Source organism: Schistocerca serialis, chromosome 5 (genome assembly GCF_023864345.2).
Source record: "Schistocerca serialis cubense isolate TAMUIC-IGC-003099 chromosome 5, iqSchSeri2.2, whole genome shotgun sequence".
Classification (NCBI taxonomy): Eukaryota; Metazoa; Arthropoda; class Insecta; order Orthoptera; family Acrididae; genus Schistocerca; species Schistocerca serialis.
The window spans coordinates 578,023,204-578,043,765 of NC_064642.1; the positions used below are offsets into that span (position 1 = coordinate 578,023,204).

The 20,562-nt window shown below is 40.9% G+C and overlaps 1 protein-coding gene across 2 annotated transcripts in view; it reads right to left on the bottom strand.

The window, feature by feature from the left end:
• The window catches only part of LOC126480793 (zinc transporter 5-like), a 258,821-nt gene that overhangs the window by 220,440 nt on the left and 17,819 nt on the right, over positions 1–20,562 (bottom strand). The window contains exon 2 of one of the 2 annotated variants that reach the window (XM_050104106.1): positions 5,441–5,693. In XM_050104106.1, the coding sequence (XP_049960063.1) occupies positions 5,441–5,631 (191 nt within the window). In that variant the 5' untranslated portion in view covers positions 5,632–5,693. Of the gene's footprint in view, positions 1–5,440; positions 5,694–20,562 lie in introns of those variants that run through there. The other variant, XM_050104107.1, reaches the window with a different exon arrangement.

The window sequence follows — 20,562 nt, forward strand, 5'->3', positions numbered from 1 at the left end:
TATATACGGTAATATATTACACAAAGGGAAAAGGAGCACATGACAATGAGATGAAAAGTGTGGGGCTGTGAGAACAATTGAACGTAGCACTGAAAGACCCAATCCAAAATAAGGCCCCTCCAGTGGATGACTTACACTCTGTTACTGAGATCTTGAGAGAGCTAGCCAGGGAAAAACTATTCCATTTAATGTGCAAGATATGTGTGACTGGCAAAATTCCCACAGACTTCATGAAGAATGTAATAATTCTAGTTACAAGGAATGCAAGTGCTGACATTAGTGAATATTACTGAACAATCAGTTTTATGTCATGGTTGCAAAATACTGACACAATTTTTACTGTTAATCAAACAGCTATTATTCAAAGCAAAGGCACACACTGTAGATCATAGTGTAAGTGCATAGTTTAAGTCTTAAATTAATTGCATATTTCTGTATTTAAGAGGTGTATTATTGCGTTTTAGTAACAGTAACATGTACATTTGTGCCACATGAACAACTGGTCAAACCAGCACTCTACAGATGTTATTCTATGCACTAAGCTATGGCTCACTAGCCACAGATGTGGGGATCGGCACCAGAGGCCCCACCATCAGCCACCAGCACAAGTCTACAGCATCGGCTGTGCAAATCAACTCAAAACTAGCACTACTGACACCAGTGTCTGTATCTAGGCAGATGAAAGACTCCCGATCTCAGTTTGCACCTTGCTGTCAACTATTAATTACTGTCAAGATCTGAATGTTGTTATGCTACCGACTTTGTGAGATCTTCAGTATACTCTGCCATTATGTGCTGTACCAAATTTAAAAACCATTGTTCACTTGTGTTGTGTGCCCCAGCAGTATAGTACAGCTTTTAGTAATGGTAACATATACACAGTCTGTAGTGCAGTAGTCATTTATTTGTTTGTTTGTTTGTTTTGGATGGTCGGTAACTGGGATGATTACAGCTCAGTCAGTTGCCAGCCGCTGTTGGTGAATCACCAGGAGAGTAACAAGTCACACATTCAGCTCTCTGTGTTTGTTTTCACAGTTTAATTATCAAGTTGGTAGTAGCAGGATGGATAGGGTGTGTGCTTGCTGTATGCAGACACATGTAGAGCTTGCCGCAGTCCACGAACAGCTGAAGACACTTATGGGCATGGTCAGCTGTCTGCAAGCTGCTGCCTTTGAGTGTAGCAGCAGTGTAGAAACTGGCGCATTGCATGGGTCTCCTCAGGGGTTGCTTGTTTTGCAGAAGATCCACACTCAATGCAGGGTGAGTGACAGGTTATTATGTAGTAGATTGCATCAAGGTGGAGGGTCAATGTGGAGGCTGTCTGTCTGGCCACATCCATTCACTCTCTGAAAGGAGAAATGGCCACTTCTTCACTAGGATCCGAGCAGGCACATGGGGGTGACAGGTTAACTAGCTATCGGAAGCACCAATGTTAGATGCTTCATGAAGCCCTTTAGGGTAATAGTGCCATGGCAGAAAGTATTCCAACGTACACTTAGTGTGTCTGTTGTGGGGCCTCAACCAAGATGTGGAGGAGGCCCTGCCTGCAGCTGTCAAGGTTGCAAGTTGCAATAGTCTGCAAGGTGTTGCTCATGTCGGCACCAATTACACCTGTTACGTGGATTCTGAGAACATCCTCAATTCCTATGTGCTGCTGGCAGAAATGGTGAAGAATGCTGGCTTCTCTAATGGGGTACAAGCAGAACACAATTTGCAGCATAATACCAATAGTCGATAGGGATCCTTTTATTTGGAGTCATGTGGAGGGTCTCCACCAGAGGCTCCGTTGATTCTGTGACACTCATGGCTGCAGGTTTCTCAACCTACATTATGGATTGGAAAGTAGTAGGTTCCCCACGATGGGTCAGGGGTGCACTACGCACAGGAAGCAGCTACTTGGGTAGTGGAGTACTTGTGTCACAAGTATGGGGTTGTTTTAGATTAGGCAGTAGTTTGAGGTCCTCTGATGAATGCTTGCCAGTTGATAAGCACAGGGCAAAATTAAATCCATACAAAGTAGAGACACTTTGACTGTCAAAGTTGTAAAAATAAACTGTCAAAATTTTTGTAATAACTTTCCTGAACTTACTGCCCTCCAGGTAAGTTAACACACTCAAATTATTCTCAGGGCCAAGAGCTGGCTGAAACTTGAAGTAGAAAGCTCTGAAATATTTAGTGAGGCAAGCAACATATATCAAAATGACAGATGAGATGCCACAAGGAGGAGGAGTCTTCATTGTTGTTGACCAAAATATAGTGTCTATTGGGGTCAAAATTTAGCCTGACAGTGAAGTTATCTGGACATGAGTAACAAGCATAGGTGAAATCAAGTTAATAATAATATATTTTTACACTAGCCACCTGATTCTGCCACAATAGTTGTAGAATCATTCAAGGAAAGTAAGGTTCAGTAGTGTGGAAATACCCAGATCATGCAGTGTTAGTTGGAGGTGATTTTAATCTACTGAGCATAGACTGGGACGTCTATATAGATTCACTGCAGGTGGTACAGGCAGTCATTCTTGTGAAGTACTTCTAAATACATTTTCTGAAAACTGCCTTCAACAATTAGACAACCCACACACAAAGGCAATATTTTAGACCTTGTAGCTACAAACAGTCCTGACCTTATCAACAGTGTTGGTATAGAGAATTGGATTAGTGATCATCATGTCATCACAGTGATGATGGTTACTAAAGCTAATGAATCCATCCAGAAGGCTACAAGAGTATTTATGCTAGAAAAGGCAGGTAATTAGTAGTTAGTATCCAATTTAGACAATGAATGGAATCACTTAGCACCAATATGACAGACATAGAGTCTGGCTGTAAATCACGCTCTGGAGACGTATGTGCCAAATAAATGGATTACGGATGAAAAGGACCCTTCATGGTTTAATAACACAGTTTGCAGAATTCTGAGGAAAAAGAGATTGTTGCGCTCTCGGTTCAAAACACAATCCGCAAATGTTGACAGGCTAAAGGTAGTAGCAATTCGTGCGACCGTAAGAAGATCAATGCCTGAAGCATGCGACATCTTTTACTGTCATACCTTAGCAAAAAGCTTGCCGAGAATCTGACAAAATTCTTCTCATATGTAAAATCACTAAGGGAGTCAAACACTTCTATCCAGCCACCTGTCAATCAGTCTGGGGTGGCAACAGCAGACATCAAAAGGAAAGCTGAAGTTTTAAATTTCAAGTTTAAGAAACCTTTCACACAGGTGGATTGTACAAACACATTGTTGTGTGACTAATATAGACTCTCACATGGAGCAGTGGCCAAGAAAAACACCTGAAGGAGGCGAAAACAGATAAGTCACCAGGTCCAGACAAATTCCCAATTTGATTCTACAGAAAGTGCTCTGTGCTATTAGCCCCCTGTTTAGCCAGCCTTTATCGCAAATCTCTTACTCAGAGAAAACTGCCAAGCAACTGGAAAAAAGCACAGGTGACTCCTACGTATAAGAAAGGTAAAAGAATGGACCCACTTAATTACAGACCGATATCCTTAACTTTGGTTTTCTGCAGAATTCCCGTACACATTCCATGTTCGAAAATAATAAATTTCCTTGAGACAGAAAAGCTTCTGCCCACAAATCAGCAGAGATTTAGAAAGCATCACTCTTGTGACACTCAGATTGCCCTTTTCTCATACAATATCCTAAGAACCATGGAAGGAGAGTGACAGGCAGATTCTACATTCCCAGATTTCTAGAAATGTTTGACACAGTACTCCATAGCACACTGTTGATAAGGGTCCAAGCATATGGATTAGGTACCCAGGTACAAAACTGGCCTGAAGACTTTTTAAGTAATGGAACCCAATACATTGTCCTTGACGGCGAATGTTCCTAACAGACAAGGGGGCCAACATCAGGTGTGCTCTTGAATAGTGTTATAGGACTACTCTTGTTCTCTATATACATAAATGATCTGACTGATCTAGCAGACAGGGCGACCTGTAATTTACAACTGTTTGCTGACGATTCTGTGGTGTACAGGCAGGTGTTGTCCTTGAGCGACTGTAAGAAGATACAAGATGCTGGTGTGATGAATGTCAGCTTGCTCTAACTACAGAAAACTGTACATCAGTGGGGATACGTAGGACAAACAATCCTGTATTGTTCGAATACAGCAATAGTAGGGTGCGTTTCGTCACAGGGTTATTTGGTAACCATGATAGCGTTACGGAGATGTGGCAGACTCTGCAAGAGAGGCGCTCTGCATCGCGATGTAGCTCGCTCGCCAGGTTTCGAGAGGGTGCGTTTCTGGATGAGGTATCGAATATAATGCTTCCCCCTACTTATACCTCCCGAGGAGATCACGAATGCAAAATTAGAGAGATTCAAGCGCGCACGGAGGCTTTCAGACAGTCGTTCTTCCCGCGAACCATACGCGACTGGAACAGAAAAGGGAGGTAATGACAGTGGCACATAAAGTGCCTTCCACCACACACCGTTGGGCGGCTTGCGGAGTGTAAATGTAGGTGTAGATGTAGATGCTTCAGAGTCACAATGATCAAGTATCTAGTATGCCTAGAAATATAAAATGGAATCAGCATGTCATGTTGGTAGGTGGGAAGGCAAATGCTTGACTATATTTTATTGGGAGAATCTTGAAAAAGTGTAGTTCATCCATAAGTGAGAAGGTGTACAGAACTCTAGTGTGATCCATTCTTGAGTACTGTTCACATGTTTGGGATCCCCATCAGGTCGGATTAAAAGAAAACACTGAAGCAATTCAGAGGCACGCTGCTAGATTTATTACGGGTATGTTCAATCAGCATGCAAGCAAGATGCTTCACGATATCAAATGGGAATCCCTGGCAGGAAGGACGACAACGCTCTTTTTGCAAGGCACTATTACTATAGTGGAAATTTAACTGATGCTAACATACATTTTGCATAAGGACCACAAAGATAAGATGCAAGAAATTAGCTCTTGTATGGACACTTTTAGTGTGTCTTTCTCCCCTTGTTGTATTTGCATGTGGAACAGGAAAGGAAATGGGTATGTGGTACCCTCCACCATGCACCTTATGGAGGCTTGCAGAGTATGTACGTATATGAAGCTGCAGACAGGCACAAGCTGTCTTCCTTTGACCTATTTGTATGTAGGGAGGATTGGGAAGTCTAGCCACACTTTTTTATAAGTTCTTCATTCAAATGTATCCAGTTACTTCAGCATCATACAATAACAGACTGAGCTCTTAATGTGAAACACGCCTTCAGTCAATCTCAGAATTAATGCAAAATAACTGTAGCTTGTCAAACATACAGGGTTGTAACAATGGAAGAAAATTTAACTGCAGAGTTACAGTACTCCTCCATGGACAAAGTATCTAAACTTCAACTAATTTAGTGTACATGTAGTAAAAGAAGGTTTTTATTTATATTTACAACCAACGCCACAAGAAGTAAATTAAAACTAATACTTACATGCATTTAACAAAACACACCAGCGGAATAACACTGAGTTTCTTCAACAGATCACATCCTAAGAACACGCCAAAGCAGCCGAGTCCTTTGCTAAGAACAAGAAACGATATGAACCAGCTGTCCTTAGATGATGGATAAATAGCTCGTGACTCAGGTGTTTCACTGATGTATCTCCCAGGTATGCCTTTCATAGTACTATTCCAGGAGCGAATCCACTGCCACAATATTACTTGTTCTTTTGTTGAGGAACACCCTGAAATAAATAAGTAAATAAATAAAAACAATGTGCATCTACTTTTACATGACTGTTACAGTATGTAATAACAAAACTATAAAACAGATATGTTAATACTTATAACCTGTAAAATACTTGTGACATTTCTAGTAAACTTTGTAGCAAGCAGTGAATATGTTGAGCTTAAATGCAATGCTCTCAATAAAAATGCACAATATAGAGGCACAGAGCAGCTGGTATGCCACATTAGTTCCAAAATATTTTCTTTTTGTACTATTCAGTAAACAACATTCCGTGATCCAAGTGATGAACATAAACCTTCTTGAAATCTAACATTATGGCTTGCCAGTAGCAACGCACCTGACCTAACAAACTGGAACTTTTACATATATATATAGTGAATAGATAAGTTGTGTTTTGGACTGAATAGGAATGATGGGTTTAAGGGATCAAACTGCTAGGTCACTGCTCCCTCCATCCTCAGAGTGTCACACAAATAAAAATTTTCTAAAAGGAATGAGATGGACAGCCGAGATGACCATCATCATGTTCATCTGAGAGAAAAAGTAAAAGATGAGGATTAAACCAGCTATAAAGGTAAGGTAAGGTAAGGTATCATAGTGGATGAAGTATTTCAGCCAAAAACGTCGTAAGGTCCTCTGGGGATAACGAAAAGTGGCACACCTTCTGTGCCTGATTATAAGGTCTCTGATCACTATAAAAGACCAGTGAGACAGGCAGCTCAATGAAACTGTAAGAGCAAATAATGTTAACACACTTAGACTAAAACAATAAGGGATGTAAAAGAATAAGAAAATTAGAACATGGGTTCAAAGACCAAGCTACTAGCCAAGAACAGCCAGAGGTCTCCCATGGTAGACTGCTCCTGCAAGGCAACCGACCACCCCCTGCCCAAGGGCTGGCAAGACAATACTGTCTGACCTTCAAATAACATTATAAACGCTGCATCATCAGATAAATTTAAAGATTAGATGCACTGGTTGGTTTTCATTGGCTAAGATTGAGGATAGTGAGTCAGGTAGCATCAATGTCTACCTTTAATGAAGTTAAAGTGTGTAATCACAGCTGTAGTAAGGTGGTGCAGCTTATTTAAGAAAGGGGGAGCCTAATGAGATCGATCTGGAGTCAGTGAAGAATTTTAGATTCTTGTCAAGACATTCTACATGAAGACATGAATCTTTTATGAAACATAGCTAGTTAGGTGTAGCTACAGAATACCACTATCCATTCCATGACACTACAAGTTGTCGGTATAGTGCCCTCCATATCCTGAGAATAAAGAGCCAGTTGTGTTTTCCAAGAATGATATTTTCTGAATAAGTGTTGTCAATAAATTGTTTTCTTTTAGATAATTCATAATGTTTGAACACACTACATGTTCCAAACTCCTACTCCAAATCGACGTTAGTGATAAGGATCTGTAATTCAGCAGATTACTCTTATTTCCTTTCTTGAGTATTGGTGTGACCTGTGCAACTTTCCACTCTTCAGGTGTGGATCTTATGATTAGCAAGTGGTTGTATATGATTGCTAAGTATGGAGCTATTATATCCACATCCACTGAAAGGAACATAACTGGTGTAAATCCAGACCACAGGTCTTGCTTTTGTTAAGTGATTAAAGCTGCTTCACTACAGTGAGAATATCTACATCTGAGTTACTCATGTTAGCTGTTGTTCTTGATTCGAATTCTGGTATATTTAATTTGTCTTCCTTGGTGAAGGAATTTGAGAAAACCATGTTTAGTGTCTCTGCTGTAGTGGCACTGTCATGAGTAACAGTACCATTGCTATTGTGAAATTAAGGTATTGCTTGTGTCTTGCCACTGGTGTATTTTACACATGACCAAAATCTCTTTGGGTTTCCCATCACATTTCAAGACAGAGTATCACTGTAAAAACTATTGAAAGCATCTCACACTGAAGATCACACTAAATTTCAAGCTTCTACAAAACTTAGGCAATCTTGGGGATTTTGCATTCTTTAAAATTTGACATGCTTCTTTTTTTGTTGCTTCAGTGACAGTGTTATAATCTGTTTTGTGTGCCAAGGGGGTTATGTAATGTCTTCTATTAATTTGTTTGGTATATATCTTTCATAAACTGTTGATCTATTTCTTTGAATTCACACCACATGTGGTCTACACTTACATAGTCAAATTGGAAGGAGTGGAGACTGTGTCTTAGGGAGGCATTGAGAGAATTTTTACTTGCTTTTTTAACAGACATATTTCACATTTATTTTTGGTGGATTTGTATTTTATGTTATTCAATCTCCCAATACCTGTCATGATACTCCATAGCAAGCAAGCCTCCAAGAAGGTGTATGCAAGAATGATTGTGAGAAAAGCTTCAGGAAGATCATGCTTATTTGAAAATGGGTAGAATATAAACTTGCTGCTATCAGGACACCAGACCAAGGTCGTTCCTGTAAAGGTTCTGTCCTTTTATCCAAGAAGAAAATATGGCAGTTCACAGTTATGTATGTGGATAGTGTAGTGAAGTAATGCTGAAGTTGTCAAATCAGGAAGTGGACTATCTGTGGGTTTTAAAGTTTGGCAGGCTGTAGCTGCTGTTCTGTGATAGTTATGTTTTAAGAATTGTAATAAATGCATATCTCATCAATACACAGGGAAGGTTAATTTCTATTATAGGAAACTAATATCCTCAAGATAGATGTCTATAACCAATGGTGTAGAATTTGTTGTCATTTGTGCAGAATGTAACATTCATATTCTTCTGAGCCTCAAAGCATGTTAGTCGGTGGTGGGATTCCCCCCCCCCCCCCCCCCTCCCTCCTTTGTATTTTGCATTCTTTTTGTAAGATATGTAAGGCAGTGATCAGGGAGAATGATCTTCAACACAGTTAACACAAAAGTGTTGTTTTCCACAAGGTGAATTCTCGTGTAATGCTCAACCACAGTCTATCAAATTAGGGCATTCATACAGCATGACAACATATACAAAGGGAACACATTTAAAACATGCAAGCATGTCACACTGATCAACCATTATTTTCACTTTACCCACGAGTGAGCCACCTTCAAAATCAACACTGGATGCTCCATAGGCTGTTCTTTTATCTCTTGGGCCTTGCTGGCTACGATAGACAAAGTGGACTCCACAGCCTAGAGCCTGCAGATCCTCATCTTTCTATGGTGTAAGGTCAAAAAGAAAAATTATTCATTTCACCAAGCTGATACTCTCATATGTGTGATTGTAACTGGCGTATCACCAAGCTTGTTACATGAGAGCAGGACCTGTGATTAGTTGAGAGACAACATTTTCATTAATACTAATCTGTTTCTCAATTTATTTATTGAGGCAAATGTACCATACCTTTGTTCAGTTTTATGTACAAAAAGGATTAACCATTTGTTCTGGAACAGACCAAGTATTGTGGAGCACATTTTTCACCTTGAATTGTAAATCAGTTTTCCTTGTATTGAGTAATTAAGGGAGAACATGTTTTGGGACTGCATCTCTCACATTGTAGCTATCAGGTCTTAACTGTATCACAGGAAACTTTAGTCAGGAAAGCTAATATACAGGGTAATTATAATTAAAGCTAAACTTTCAAAACACTGTAGAAATAACACCATTGGTCAGAATGAAGTAAAACTGCAACGAAATATTATCAGAGACGGGCAAAACCAATGGCAGAAGAAAAGAAATGGTGTGAAAAATTGATCAATAGATGGTGCTGTGTCAGAATACGTAAATTAAAACACCTGTCATGCGCATGAGCCTTTGAAGTTGGTATAAATACGCCAGGTACACGGCGTTCCCTCCTTTCGTGTCTGCGACGTTCGCCATGACTGTCTCAATGCAGGATCGCGCTCTGCTTGTAAAGCTGTATTACAAGAATGACGACTGAGCACACATCGCTCTGAAGAAGTTCTGGACACTGAAGGGTTTGAAAAAAGGTGTTGGTCCAATGACTGCCGTGGGTCTGGAGAAAATGATTCGGAAATTTGAAAAGACAAGTTCTTTTGGTGTGCAACCTGGTAGAGGGAGAAAACGAATTGATTCGATGTTAGTGGAAACAGTGGCCACAGCAATGCAGGAGGAGACAAGCGGTGGTGTGCAAACGTGTAGTGCATGGAAAATTGCCTGAACATTGCACATACCAGTGAACACTGTGGGTAAAATCCTACGAAACATCCTTCTTTGCTACCCATTCAAAATTACCCATGTGCACTAGTTGCTTCCAGTTGACCTGCCAGCAAGAGAGACCTTCGCTTTAGAATTTCTTGCTCGCATGGAAGTGGACAGTGACTGGCCGTGGAAGATTTTGTGGACAGACGAAGCCCACTTCCACCTGACAGGGTATGTCACTACACAGACTTGTCGAATATGGGCAACGGAAAATCCACATGCAAATCAACCAGTATCACTTCATCCTGAAAAGGTCACTGTGTGGTGTGGGTTTACGGCATCATATATCATAGGGCCATATTTTTTTCGAGGAGGCAGGTGCTTCCAGTCCTGTTACCTGTACCGTCACTGGTAAGCCCTATGAGTGGCTTTTGCAAACCACATCATTCCAGCTCTCCAACAGTGTGGATATGTGGATGGGATCATTTTTATGCAAGATGGCACACCTTCACACATTGCAAATCCAGTTAAGCAGCTGCTGAAGTGCCACTTCTGAAATGCTAGAATCATCAGCCGCGTTTCCCTAAAGCCTGGCCACCCCGTTCACCTGATCTTAAGCCGTGTGACTTCTAGGTCTGGGGCTATCTGAAAGATGATATGTTCAGTGTTCTGACACGAAACTTAGCTGTATTGAAGGCACACACTGCACAACACATTCTAACAGGACCCTGGAAACACTTTGATCAGTTGTGGAACATGCTGTTTCTCGATTTCAACTTGAAAACAGTGACCAGCACATTGAATATGTTTTGCGCCAGTCACATGGAAATTAATAATCCGATTTGATTTTGATTGAAGCTTTTTATGTGGTTTTTGGCCTCAGGACAATTAAAAACCCATTTTTCCCATCTGATGTGATATGACCTTGCCATGTTGGATGGGCTTACATAACTAACAGTATCACACCTGTACACCCATGCACTCTGAGTAGTAGAGTTTGTTTAACATCAAACATACACCTTAGGCACTGTTGAATGATTCATTTGTCATTTGTAGTCAACTACTATTAAATTATGATGCTTACAGCCCCATCTATTGCTACATTTTGTAACTATTTATTTTTCTTCTGCCATACGTTTCCCCCCTTCTCCGATGATATTCCATTGCAATTTGATGCATAATATTCCATTGCAATTTGATGTCATTCTGACCAGTGGTGTTATTTCTACAGCAGTTTGAAAGTTTAACTTTAATTATAATCATCCCGTATTACAAGAAAGAACTGCTGTTCAGTATTTAACCTTCAAGAAGTGAAATACATAATACTGCCAACAGACAAAGTCAAAAGGAAACACTACACATCTTTCGTAACTAAAACTCGCTTCATCAGAGAGTCAGAGAAGAGAGAGGGATATATTGCGGAAGGCTAAAAAGAAAGGGCAAGTCACTCAGATCCAGAACGATAGTGATCCACCTGTAATACGAAAGATGGTGGACAAAGATGGCTAGATACTTGGAAACATACGATCACAAGTTTGGGATTGTTTATGTCTTTTCACTGTGTGTGCCTTGGTTCCTTCCCCACTAACCAGCAGCTTTTCTCATCTTGTGTGCCAACTCACCACAATAATGGGTATATGACATAGGTGGATGAAATCCCTGTGTCTCAAATACAATACACACATACCCCTACGCATACATGGGCACATACACAGGAACCAACAGTGGGACAGCGTCAGCCATACAGGTACTTGACAATCCCACTACAGAGGTTGTCTACTGTGAATGGGCAATTTTCATGTAACACACACACACACACACACACACACACACAGAAGGTGGAATTTCACATTTCTTGGCATACACGCCACACTGGCCAACCTTCCTTGGACAGCCCACACTACTGAGAAACTTTTGAAAAACGGAGGACCAAAGGTGCTAATTGATTTGCTAAAAAAGGAGATATCAGGAGGGTGGAAGAAAGAAGGCCACAATCAGAATCCTTCACATCAAAGAAGCCTTCATGGTTTATGAGTCAGAGGCTGCAATGGCTTGGGATCCATACTTACCATGAATGTGCTCGCAGAACAGTTGGACCACCAGGGAAGTTATGTTCTTACACACATCATAAAAAAAATTTGCATCACCCTGGTTCCCAGAACTCCTGAAGATAGACGTTGACTGTGGATATTGTGCCACAGACACAGTCCCTTTGGCTGTTCAGAGATGTCACTAAACCAGCCCAAAGATGTAAGCAACCATGCATGAGCAATTCCTATTAGATGGAGAGGGTCCAACAGCCGATCAGTTCCCGTCACTGCACCAGGAAGGAGGTACATGGCTTGTGTTACCTGAAGTTCAACCATGCCTAGATGGTCAATACCGTGGTTTGATCGCATCCACATTGTTACTTTGTGCCAAGAAGGGCTCTCACCAAGGGAAGTGTCCAGGCATCTGGAGTGAATCAAAGCGACGTTGTTTGGACATGGAGGAGACACAGAGAGACAGGAACTGTGGATGACATGCCTCGCTCAGGCCACCCAAGGGCTACTACTGCAGTGGATGACTGCTACCTATGGATTATGGTTTGGAGAAACCCTGACAGCAACACCACTATGTTGAATAATGCTTTTAGTGCAGCCACAGGACGTTGTGTTATGACTCAAACTGTGTACAATACTTGAATGCCATCCTCCGACCAATAGTGTACACATATTGGCAGCATATTGGTGAGGCATTTGTCTTCATGGGTGACAATTTGCATCCCCATCGTGCACATCTTGTGAATGACTTCCTTCAGGATAACGACATCGCTCGACTAGAGTGGCCAGCATGTTCTCTAGACATTAACCCTATCAAACATGCCTGGGATACATTGAAAAGGGCTGTTTATGGACGACGTGACCCACCAACCACTCTGAAGGATCTACGCCGAATTGCCATTGAGAAGTGGGACAATCTGGACCAACAATGCCTTGATGAACTTATGCATCAATGCAAGAGGGCATGTTACTGGGAATTACAGCTACCGGTGTGTAAAGTAATCTGGACCACCACCTCTGAAGATCTCGATGTATGGTGGTACATCACACAATGTGTGATTTTCATGAGCAATAAAAAGGACAGAAATTATGTTTATGTTGATCTCTCTTCCAATTTCCTGTACAGCTTCCAGAACTCTCGGAACAGAGGTGATGCAAAACTCTTTTTGATGTATGTATTTATATTCCCTGATTCCTTATCTGGAAAATCACAATGTAATTTGGTATTTATGGAAAATGGAAAACGTATTTGTCTTATCCACTTCACAATTGGTGCAGCAACTGGTTTGATCTACTAGAGCAGAAAAAAATTGTTCCCATCAGCAACAACATTTCTTTCAATTCACTAATAACTTTTTTTTCTAATAGTGCATTGGCACTCCTTGGGAAGAAGACAATGTTAATTATCTGGCAACAATTTTATTTTGTTGTGAAATGTTCAGCGAAAATATTGACATGAGGCCATAAGGCATCTACTGACAACAGAAAGTACTATGGGCACCAAGAGCGAATAAGAGTAAATTAAAGTGACCAGAAAGTTACAGTACAGTGATTTTCTGTATAAAGAGAGCCAGAATTCAATCAAATGGCAGGCTGCTCTAGTTATGTTTGATATCTGAAATAATTCGCAGGTATACAGGTTGTATGTTACACCACCTGAGGGACATAATCAAAACAGCTTTCTCTATTTTCATATTTTAAATTTATGCTTGTAGCACAACTAAACTCTACAACTGTACAAACCAAGTTTTATATTTTCAGCTTGTCATCAACCTTTCTGTAATATTCCTATGATCAGAAACATCTTCTCCTATTTATTCCACATTTTTAATTTTCCAATTCACAACAGAGTTGAGTTTCTGTAAGATACATCCTTAAATGTTGCCACCAATATCAAGCATGAAATGTGGTAAATATGTGACATTCTATGCTACAAATCTTTGTTTAACAGTTTTAATAAATGTCTGCAATGCTTTCTTCTCTACCTCAACATTAACAAGGTGTAAATTATGATGTATGAAACAGTTACTACTTATTTTAGTCTCTTCATTAGCTGATGTCAGGTCCACCCTGCACAATGTTACTGGTGAAAGCACCATAGTAACATGACTTGGAAAAGCTGGATAAATAAACAAAGATTTCTGACTCTCCCCCCTTTCTCTCTCAGATTTCTAATCCCCCTCCCCGATTCCCCCCTCCTCTCTCTACCTAAGGTTGTCACCTCAGCTATGACAGTCTCTTGATCCATTGTAAAAATATAGTTTTTCATTACTGTAACAGAGAAAAGCACTTTTTAATATCCTCCCCCCCCCCCCCCACTTCATGAACAACAGATCGTGATATGGTGGGGTGCTTTGCCTGCCTCAGTGGTACAAGCCATACCATAGATGCAACCACAATCGAGGGCTATCTCTAGAGATGCCAGATTGACTCGTGGTTCCTAAAGAGGGGCAACAAACTTTTCAGTAGTTGCAGGGGAAATAGCTGGGCAATTGACTGATCTGGCCTTGTAACATTAGCCAACATGGCCTTTCTGTGCTGGTACTGCGTACAGCTGAAAGCAATGGGGGAAACTATAGGCATAACTTTTTCCCTGAGTGTATGTAGCTCCGTATGGCTTAATGATGATGGCATCCTCCTGGGTAATATATTCTCGGGATAAAGTAATCTCCCAAGCATATCTCCAGGCATGGACTTCTCAGGAGGATGACATCATTAGGGAAAACAAAACTGGAGTTCTAAAATGGGAAAAAGATGAGTTGAAGTTAGATATAGTGGTAATTAGTGAAGTGCGATGGCAGGATGAACAGGAGTATTTCTAGGGGCATATGCAAACTCTGACTATAATTTACTGGTTATTACTTGCAGACAAAAACTGAAAAAAATTGCCAAAGGTAGGAAATTAAGGATATGGGGACCTGGATAAATTGCAGGGATCAGATATTCTGAAGAGTTCAGTGGGAGCATTGGCCAATGTTAGACTGAAAAAGGGAAAAGGAATACAACAGAAGACGAATGGACAGCTTTGAGAGATGAAATCAGTAAGGCACCAGAGGATCATATAAGTAAAAAGTCAAAGCCTAATAGAAATCCCTGGACATCACAGGAGGTATTAAATTTAACTAACTGAAGGGGAATATATAAAATACAAGAAATGAAGGCAGCAAATGGATATCTAGAGGTCTAAAAATTGAGACTGACAGAAAGTGCAAAATAGCTAAGCAAGAATGGCTAGACAGCAAATGCCAAAGCTGCAAAGGCACGAATAACTAGAGGAAAAACACATGCTGAGGGAAATTGAAGAGGCATTTGATGGAAAGACAAGCAGCTGTATGAATATCAAGAGTGTGATAGCAAGCCAGCATTAAGCAAAGAAGGGAATGCTGAAGGGTGAAAGGAATATATCAAGGGTCTATATAAAGAAAACAAACTTGAGATCAATATTATAGAAAGATATGAGGAAGTAAGTGAAAATAACATGGGAGATATGACACTGTGAGAAGTATCTGACAGAGCACTGAAAACCAAAGTGGAAACAAGGCCCCTGAATTAGATGACATTGCCTAAAAACTATTGAGAGTCTAGAGGGAACCAGTCATGACAAGATTATTCCACCTCTTGTGCAACATATACAAAATACGTGAAATACCCTCAGATTTAAAGAAGAATGTAATAAATGTGAGTACTACAAGACCATCAGTTAAATAAGTAATGGTTATATACAGAAGAATGGAAGAAATGGTACATGTCTATCTTGGGGAAGATCAGTTTGGGTTCCAGCGAAATGTAAGAACACACGAGACAATGCTGTCTCTACAACATATCTTGGAAGACAGGTTGAAGAAAGGCAAACCTACGTTTATAGCATTCGTAACTATAGAGAAAGCTTTTGACACTGTGGATTGGATTACACTTTTTGAAATTTTGAAGGTAGCAGGGATAAAATACAGGGACTGATTATTTACAGCTTGTTCAGAAACCAGACTGCAGTCACAAGAGTCTAAGGACATGAAAGGGCAGCCATTCTTGATAAGGGAATTAAGAAAGGATTGTAGCCTATTCCCAATGTTATTCAGTCTGCACACTGAGCAAGTTGTGAAGGAAGCCAGAAAGAAATATGGAACATGAATTAATGTTCAGGGAGAAGAAATTAAAACTTTGAGATCGGTCAATGACATTGTAATTCTGTCACGAAACAGCACAGTATATGGAAGAGCAGATGAACAGAACAGTTAATGCCTTGAAAAAAGGTGATATAATAAACATCAACAAAAATAAAACAAAGGCAATGGAATGTTGTTCAATTAATTCAGGCGATGCTGAGGGAATCAGATTAAGAAATGAGACATTAAAAGTAATATATGAGTTTTGCTATGTGGGCATCAAAATAAATGATGGTGGCTGCAGTGCAGAAGATGTAAAAAAGCAAACTGGAAATATCAGCAATAAAAGCATTTCTGGAAAAAAGGAATTTGTTAACAACTAGGCAATCTATTCCAAAGGGCACAAAATTTGGATTGGAGGAAGTATAGAGAAGAAAATCAACCATATTCTTTTCAAAGGAACCATCCAAGCATTTGCCAGTTCCAAGCATTTGCCTTAAGAGATTTATGGAAACCATGGAAAGAAAACCATAATGTGGGTTGCAGGACTGGTAATTGAACTGCCATCCTCCTAAATGTAAATTCAATGTCAAGAAAGGCACCATCTCCCTCAGTGCTATCATCAGAAAAATTGTTAAACGGTATAGAACATACAGTAAATTTAAGGGAAAGAATTTTAGTAGTAGTTTGAAGTTAAAACGCAACAGAGACGAGATAACACACTCTTTCCATTAGTTTTCAACTGTATTGTAGAAAAAGTAATCTTAAGAGTTGTTGTTGTTGTTGTTGTGGTCTTCAGTCCTGAGACTGGTTTGATGCAGCTCTCCATGCTACTCTATCCCGTGCAAGCTTCTTCATCTCCCAGTAATTACTGCAACCTACATCCTTCTGAATCTGCTCAGTGTATTCATCTCTTGGTCTCCCTCTACGATTTTTACCCTCCACGCTGACCTCCAATGTTAAATTTGTGATCCCCTGATGCCTCAGAACATGTCCTACCAACCGGTCCCTTCTTCTTGTCAAGTTGTGCCAGAAACTCCTCTTCTCCCCAATTCTATTCAATACCTCCTCATTAGTTATGTGATCTACCCATCTAATCTTCAGCATTCTTCCACAGCACCACATTTCAAAAGCTTCTATTCTCTTCTTGTCTAAACTATTTATCGTCCATGTTTCACTTCCATACATGGCCACACTACATACAAATACTTTCAGAAACGACTTCCTGACACTTAAATCTATACTCGATGTTAACAAATTTCTATTCTTCAGAAACGATTTCCTTGCCATTGCCAGCCTACATTTTATATCCTCTCTACTTCGACCATCATCAGTTACTCCTGCATTACCCCTATTTTATTTTGTATTTATAACTCTGTATTCACCTGACCAAAAGTCTTGTTCCTTGTGCCACCGAACTTCACTAATTCCCACAATAGCTAACTTTAACCTATCCATTTCCCTTTTTAAATTTTCTAACCTACCTGCCCGATTAAGGGATCTGACATTCCACGCTCCGATCCGTAGAACGCCAGTTTTCTTTCTCCTGATAATGACATCCTCTTGAGTAGTCCCTGCCCGGAGATCCGAATGGGGGGACTATTTTACCTACGGAATATTTTACCCAAGAGGACGCCATCATCATTTAATCATACAGTAAAGCTGCATGCCCTTGGGAAAAATTACGGCTGTAGTTTCCCCTTGCTTTCAGCTGTTCGCAGCACCAGCACAGCAAGGCCGTTTTGGTTAGTGTTACAAGGCCAGGTCTGTCAGTCATCCATCTCAACAGATACCCCTCCATTATGGTTGCACCTACGGTACAGCTATCTGTATCGTTGAGGCACGCAAGCCTCCCCACCAATAGCAAGGACCATGGTTCATGGGAGGGGTCTTAAGAGTTGTGAAAACTAAAATAAAAGCTTAAAATTGACCAATCAATTAAATCAGGAATAACTAATATTAGGAAAGGTTGCTAGGTTTTTGCAGGTGAACAAGCAGTTCTTTGTCAGGACATTCACATAGCACAAAACAAACAAATTATTAAAGAAACAACAGAAAGGACAAGTTTCCAAATCTCAAAGTATAAACTGACTCCCAAAATTCTAGAAACTAAATATGAAAAAAATTAAAAGCTTCTCAATTCAAATTTTTACCATTCAAGAGGCCAGCCTAGAAAAGAGTGGTTGTGAAATTCATTGCCATAAAATGAAAATCGCCTTCAGAGTTACAAGAATATCTTCAACAACACGTGTTTCCCAAAATACACAAAACTGTTTTGAGACACGACAGTGGTCATCAAACCAGATTGTCTTTATGGCACCCAAACACACATTGTAAACACATGGGCAAAGAAAAAACTCATAAAAAGGACAGAAAAATAATCAGAAAATTTAGGTCCAAAATACATTGAAGAAGGAAGTGTGCCCAAATACAGAAATTCAAAAGTATACCAACATTCATTCAGCTTTTTTTTTTTTTTTTTTTTTTTTTTTAATGCAGGTTAAAAATCCATTGTCATATTAAAAGAATTGAACCAATTAAGTAAAGCAGAAAAGTTTCGGTATTCCACGAAACTTTCAGTAAAGCTAAAATAAGGAAATAATGGTTTGCACAGATAAAAGCAAACCTGAATGATTTTTTTTAAGGAACATTAACAGGCAAGGGATTAAAAGAAAACAGCATAATCAAATGTCCTTAGACAGGTTTGTCAAGTGGATAAAACGAAGAACGCGAGCAGCTGCTTCTGGGTCATCCGCTAAAATTTCATCCAGAGTACATGGCACGCCAAGATCAATGCACAGTGTATTAAAATTCGGACAGGACGTTAAAATGTGGCATACCGTCAGCAATTGCCCATGTGGCAGAACGACGCCGGCGTAGCCGTCAGCAGATGGAGGTGGCTGAACCGGCAGTGTCCAATCCGTACCTGGGCCAAAATGACCTCCTCCCGCTGAGAAGGACGTGAAGAGGTCGTCCAAGGCGTGGGGAGAGGTTTCAAGGCCCGAAGCTTGTTTACAGTAAGTGTAGACCAATCGGCATGCCACAGCGATAAAATATGCTGACAAATGACCCTGCTAAAATCAGATGAAGGCACACAACAAGAATCTGTCCAAGGCTGGAGGACCACAGCCTTGTCCGTGGCATCTGCAGCTTCGTTCCCAGGGGTACTGACATGGCCAGGAACCCACATAAAGGTAACCGGAGAACCGTCGTCTGCCAGCTGCTGAAGAGAACGTTGGATCCGGTGCACAAAAGGGTGAACCGGATACAGATCACTGAGGCTCTGGATGGCACTCAGAGAATCAGAGCAGGTGACATAAGCAGAATGTCAGTGGCAGCAGATGTAAAGAACAGCCTGATAGAGGGCAAATAGCTCAGCTGTGAAGACTGAACAATGGCCATGGAGCCGGTATTTGAAACTGTGTGCCCCGACAATAAAAGAACACCCAACACTGTCTTTGGTCTTAGAGCCATCTATATAAATGAAGATCGTATTAATGAACTTCGAACAAAGTTCAACAAACCGAGAGCAGTATACTGAAGCTGGGGTAACCTCCTTTGGGAGTGAGCTGAGGTCAAGGTGAACGCGAACCTGAGCCTGGAGCCAAGGTGGCGTTTGGCTCTCGCCCACTCTAAAGGTTGCAGGGAGTGGAAAATCGAGTTGCTGAAGGAGGCGACGAAAGCGAACTCCAAGAGATAGCAGGGCAGATACATACAACCCGTATTGACGGTCGAGAGAGTCGTCAAAAAAGGAACAATAAGACGGGTGGTCGGGCATTGATAATAGCCGACAGGCATACCGACAAAGCAGTATATCGCGCCGGTAGGTTAGTGGCAATTCACTGGCTTCAGCATGAAGACTCTCGACGGGACTAGTATAGAACGCTCCGATCGCAAGACGTAACCCCCAATGTTGTATAGAGTTGAGGCAGAATAAGATGGACGGCTGTGCAGAGGAGTATACAAAGCTTCCATAATCCAATCGACCGATATAGGCGAAGTAGGACGGTTCGATTCGCTCCCCACGACGTACCGCTGAGAACACGGAGGACATTTAGGGAACAGGTACAACGGGCAGCCAAATATGACACAGGGAGAGACCAGCTTAGTTTCCTGTCAAACGTAAGACCTAAAAATTTTGTTGTCTCCACGAATGGGAGAGCAACGGGACCGAGATGTAAGGACGGTGGGAGAAACTCTTTGTAGGGCCAGAAGTTAATACAGACCGTCTTCTCGGCAGAAAAATGGAAGCCATTGGCGACACTCCAGGAGGAAAGAGGTCAAGACAACGCTGAAGACAGCGCTCCAGGAAACATATACGCTGCGCGCTACAGTAGATGGTAAAATCATCCACGAAAAGGGACCTTATACATCAGCTGGGAGGCAATCCATTATTGGATTCATCGCTATGGCAAAGAGAGCAACGCTCAAAACTGAGCCCTGTGGCACCCCATTCTCCTGGCGAAAGGCGTCGGACTGAACTGTCGATCTATTAAAAATGCGTGGATAAAAAGAGGGAGGCGAGTGCGAAGGCCCCATGTATGCATAGTGCGGAGAATGCCCGCCCTCCAACAGGTGTCGTAAGCCTTCTCCAAATCAAAGAACACAGCCACTGTCTGGCACT